This window comes from Crocodylus porosus, unplaced genomic scaffold (assembly GCF_001723895.1).
Source record: "Crocodylus porosus isolate Cpor-Errol unplaced genomic scaffold, CroPor_comp1, whole genome shotgun sequence".
NCBI lineage: Eukaryota > Metazoa > Chordata > Crocodylia > Crocodylidae > Crocodylus > Crocodylus porosus.
In genome coordinates this window covers 22,607,643-22,612,681 of record NW_017728912.1, presented here as the reverse complement: position 1 = coordinate 22,612,681, position 5,039 = coordinate 22,607,643, and the positions used below count along the sequence as shown (strand labels likewise).

Sequence of the window (5,039 nt, the reverse complement as noted above, 5' to 3'; positions counted from 1 at the left end):
CCATGAGTAGCAAGAATGATAAAAAGGTAGACTGTCTAGTCTCCTGGAGTTCAAACCATCTATCTTAACCTTCTCCTTGATAAGTAGTAATTTGGTCACAGTCTTTGAGTAACCAAACAGAATTATTCAACAAATTACTACTATGTATAGACAGATATTACACTAAAAACCAACATCAGTAGTGACACTAAAGTACTGTCCATATCAGTGAGGGTCAACGTTTTCAGTAGGCATGCCACAAGGACAACCCCACACCCTTCCCAACTACTACTTGGCTCTCCTTCCCCTGCCAGATCTGCTGCTCTGCTTTGTGCTTCTTATCCTATTTGCCACTGTATTCCTTTCTCCATCCCTAATCTGTCATGTGCCACATACAAAGGCTGCCTGTACCACTTGTGGCAGAGGCTACAGGTTGGCCACTGCTGGATTAAAAAAAAACTTTACACAAATTGCATGACAAACTGAATACTTCTTCAAACTGAAGAAGAGACGCTTTGATTCACTGGAGCTAGAGCACAGCTATAAGATCTATTGTAGGCAGCCAGGATACAAAGATTTATATAGTCTAGCACGTCAGAAAAAAGGTGATCAGGAAGTTGGCTGAATGACTGTTTATTAAATGAAGTGTGTATTAATTCAGTTAGAACACATATATCACGCACATATTTTCAAGAAATACAAACATGTTTCTGAGGCAGTTCTATTACTTTTTTAGTTTCTTTTGGGCAGCTTTCTTCTTGACCATTTGTAACCTTTTCATAGCATTAAGCTGTGATTCCTGAGAAGTTGGACCTTTTAAGGATGGTGACTGATTGCCCGAATCTGCAGCGGTTTTGCTGGTGCTGCTTCCACTGTTACTTGTTGTCCCGCTGCTTCCGTTGCCACTGTTTGCCTGGCTGCTGCTACCTGGAGTTGTACTGCTTGGACTAGGGAGTCCTACTTTGCTGACATTATCACTGCTTATTGAACGACTAAGACCTGTTTTCCCCAGTGTCAAAGGTGGAGGTGGCTTCAGTTGAACAGGACTTGTGCTGCTGTTGTTGGAAGCTATTTTTGAACCTAGTCCTGCTTTAGATGTTGCCAATCCTGACAAACCCACAGGTTTCTGTACATTAGAGGAGGCTGCAGGTTTCCCACTGGTACTCTGTGCTGTTGAACTCAATTTGGCAGTTGATGGACTGGTAGAAGAGGTTTTGGCTGCAAAGGCAGCCCATCCTGTAAGGCCACTGGTTGCTGAAGAAGAAACACTGGTACTGGCAGAGTTTCCTGAAATTGCTGCTGAGGTCTAAAATAAATACATAAATAAATACATTTTATTGGACCAGTATTTAATCCTTGCTAAGAACAACGTAACTGTTTCAAATTGTTTCTTAAAAAAACCTATTGGATAATACTTTAGTATTTTGCCAGGATCCACATTAGTCAAAAACATTAAGAAAGGAAGGACACAGGTGCAGCTACATTTTCATTTTCTGTCAAGACAAAGCCAATATTGTCTTTTCTTTCCTTTCTTCTAACTAAAACCAGGCTAACATATGACACAACAATCTCTCACTAAACTCTATAATGACAGCCTCTCTGAAGTAATTAAAAAGACCAACACTTATGAAGTAGAAACAAGAAAGGCAGTCCACTAGCTTCTCTGTTTTATTCTGTAAATTTCTGTTACCTGAAGTTGTATTATAACAAGATGATAGATGGTATCACAAAAATAAAACCCCAGGCAATTAAAATAATGCAGAAACCAGTCTTCTGGCCATGCTACAGATTGAAGTATTTCTTCCTCCACTATTCCCTACCAATACATGCCACAGGCATGCTTATATTGTCTAAACAAAAACAATATTTTTTTCCTTTTAGAGTTCTTGTTCACACAGTTTAATACAATTCAGTACTCTTTCTCTTCACACAGGTTTACAAATCAATTTACTCTATATACCCCATAAGATGTTAGCCTTTGTTAATATACATTGACTTTAAAGAAATTACCCTGTTACTCATGGATGCAACACAAAGCTATGTTTTTAAGCCAGAGGTTCTCTGCTCCAGTCCTGTGCTCAGCACAAAGCCCTTTTCACAATATATCTATGCTTTTATGCATGAAATATGGTCCTAGTCCTCCAATTATTTATGAACATAACTTTAATCAGATGAATAAAGGTATTCATATTTGTTAGTGTTTGTATAATAAGCATCATTAGTCATGTAGGCTTTGATTCAGGTAAAGTCGTTAACATAGCATAACTTCAAACACATGAATATAATGCCTTCCATTCAGGATTAGTGTTTTGCTGGACTGGGCTCGTGGCATGTTAGTCTATTCATACTACTTATTATGCTTTCCAGTTTATTGTCTATTACCAATTCATTACAGGTTTTTGGTTTTTTTTTTACAAAAGAAAACGAACCCAGAGAAGCAAAGACATAAGCCAAAATATTAAAAAAGGAAGGAAACAAATCATTTAAATGCCAGAAAAAGAAGCACTGCTCCTCTGCTACCATAGAAAAATCTTGGAATTACCAAAACACAATCCTGTTAAAAGGCAGCAATCCACCTCTTTTCTATTAGCATGGAGATATTTTATAAAATCCCATTAAAAAAAACAAAAGAAAAATCCTTTTCCAACCCTCTATGAAATAAAAGTCAGGAAACAGAGTCAGAGGAATGGAAGGAAGGGTTTCACCCATCACTAATTCTGTCCTCCAGACTATAGCTACTACTGTGTATGGATGCTATTTTCATTGGAGGCTCTAAATATGTGGGAAAAAATCAGGTACGGGGTCTAATTAAAAAAAAAACCAACAAAAAAACCCAGCATGCAAGCAAGAGACTTTCATACACGCAATAAAATGAAAACCCTTTCTATAGAGTATTTTGGGTACAGCACCTTTACTTCTGTCCTCTTGAATGCTAGGAACGTGGCTGTTGTATCCAGCTTAAGTTTTATTTCAGGTTTCTTGACCAATGGATCTTTCACAGCTGGTGCTACTGAAACTACAGCAGGGGCTGGTTTCTGAGGTGGTTTTTGTGTCTTCTGAGCCTGCAGAAGAAATGATTAAACCCATATTAGGCATATTTCTGTACTATTAACTGAGTTAATCAAAGTGGGAGCAAAAATGTGCTATCAGACATAATATTACCTTTATATGATGCCTGGAGATCAAACAGTGAGGGAGCAGGTCATATGTGAATACAATTTTGATCTGTAGGGAAATTTCCAGCTGAGTCATAGGCTAGTAAGAGGTGTCACCTTTGTGCTACCATCACAATTTTTATGTTGGCACAAAGCAAAAGCAAACAGATATCCACACCCTTTGTTGCACTACAATTGCCTTTGTGGCCATGACAAAAAGTAATACTAAACTGTCGCTTTTTCTCAGCAGACATCTATTTGCTTTAGGGCAGAAGAGTGCAGGCAGCCTGGAGTGGCCCACACTCTCCAGCCACCCTGGGTAGGTGTTCACCCAGGGCTTGAAGGGCCTGGTCCTGTGCGCTTCCAGGGCTGCCACACAGGATTAGGCCCCTTCAGCCCTGGGAGTGCCTACTTGGCTTTCCCCTTTTAAGAGATATGCTTCTACGCATCTCCAGGCTTTCCCCTCTTAGCAATGCATACAGGAAATTCCTAGGGCACATCTCTGTAAGCAGGGGGCTGCAAGGCTGGGCCACAGTGGCCATGAGGACAATTGGCTTGTATTGGGGAGCCAGCATTTTATTTTTAGTAAGATTTTGGTTTTTTTATTTTGCAGATTTCATGGACAATGCCTGATTTTGGATTTCACGGAAAATGCAAAATCAGGCACTGTCCATGAAATTGCAAATTGAGTAGGTCCCTACACATGACCAGTGGATGGAACAATGGGTGACATGCGTTTCACACAATGAAGCAGATCAGCTGATTTGCTTCATTTGGCAACATCTGTTTTATATCCACAGCTCCCCAGTAAGGAAGATTCTAGCTGTTGAAAGGCATCCTGGGTAGTTGACAAGGGAAGGGAGATGAAGAGATGTCTGCTACAAGCAGGTCTGGAGTATGAGTAAAGGGAACTACGGATAAAGCATGAGAAGTTGAAGAGAGGGTATGAGCAGAAGACAGCTATTGTGAAACAGGTTACAAGGATGTCAGAAATGGTAAGTAAGGTAGCAGTATACATGTGAGGTAGCTAAAGGAAACTGGTACCTGGAAAGAAAAGATGACTGATGACAGTTGGGGGTGGGAAGTGAAGTGTGAAGTATTTATATACATAGGTAAGTTTACTATGATGCTTTAATGAGCATAAGCAAGCACTCCTGACTTGAAAGGCTTGAAGACAATCAAAATACTAAAAGAAACAATGACATCAAAGGGAAGACTCTTATTGGCTGATGTCCTAGAGCAAAAAAACATTTTAAATGAGTGTTTTTTTCTGTTTTTCCTAATGCAAGGACAAATTTGAGCAGATAACATGAAAGTAACATAATGAGATAAGAAAATGTCTTTGGTTTCACTAAACCTAACAAACACAATTTTCTATCCCAGCCCTGAGGCCACAAGGGAACCAGTTGGAGACTCTGGTGTGGTCCCAGGGCTGGGAAGGATAATTAGCTGATTTTTGGTCCCAGCCCCAGGACTGCACTAGATTCTCCAACCAGCTCTGATCCCAGGGCACCAGGGAGATCCAGCATCAGGGGCAGCACCCTCTCCCAGCCCCCACTCCCTATGCCTCCCCCTACCCGAAGCCAGAAGAAGAGACCAGGCTTGGGAGATCATAGTAAGCATTACCGCGCAACTAGGCAGAACACATTCTAACTTTTGGTAATGCTTATTACAATGTAAATAAAAGATGTGACAAGGCCCTAACATACAGCTCAGTGCAAATAAAGAGCCGCATGCTATACAAAAGCTCGTAGTATGGGTAACAAGCAGGAGGAACTCACCCTCCTGCTGGCTGACACCAGCCCGGACATAGTGGGGATTACGGAAACGTGGTGGGACGCAACGCATGATTGGGCAGTGAATGTTAAGGGCTACAGGCTGTACAGGAGGGACAGGACAGGAAAG

The 5,039-nt window shown here is 40.8% G+C and overlaps 1 protein-coding gene across 1 annotated transcript in view; it reads right to left on the bottom strand.

Moving 5' to 3' along the window:
• Nucleotides 1–596: 596 nt before the first annotated feature.
• INTS12 (integrator complex subunit 12) overlaps nt 597–5,039 on the bottom strand; it is a 26,391-nt gene continuing 21,948 nt past the window's right edge. Inside the window, exons 6-7 of the mRNA XM_019534151.1 lie at nt 2,889–3,041; nt 597–1,285 (exon numbers count right to left, since the gene is read on the bottom strand). Of these exons, the coding sequence (XP_019389696.1) occupies nt 704–1,285; nt 2,889–3,041 (735 nt within the window). The 3' untranslated portion in view covers nt 597–703. The remainder of the gene's footprint in view (nt 1,286–2,888; nt 3,042–5,039) is intronic.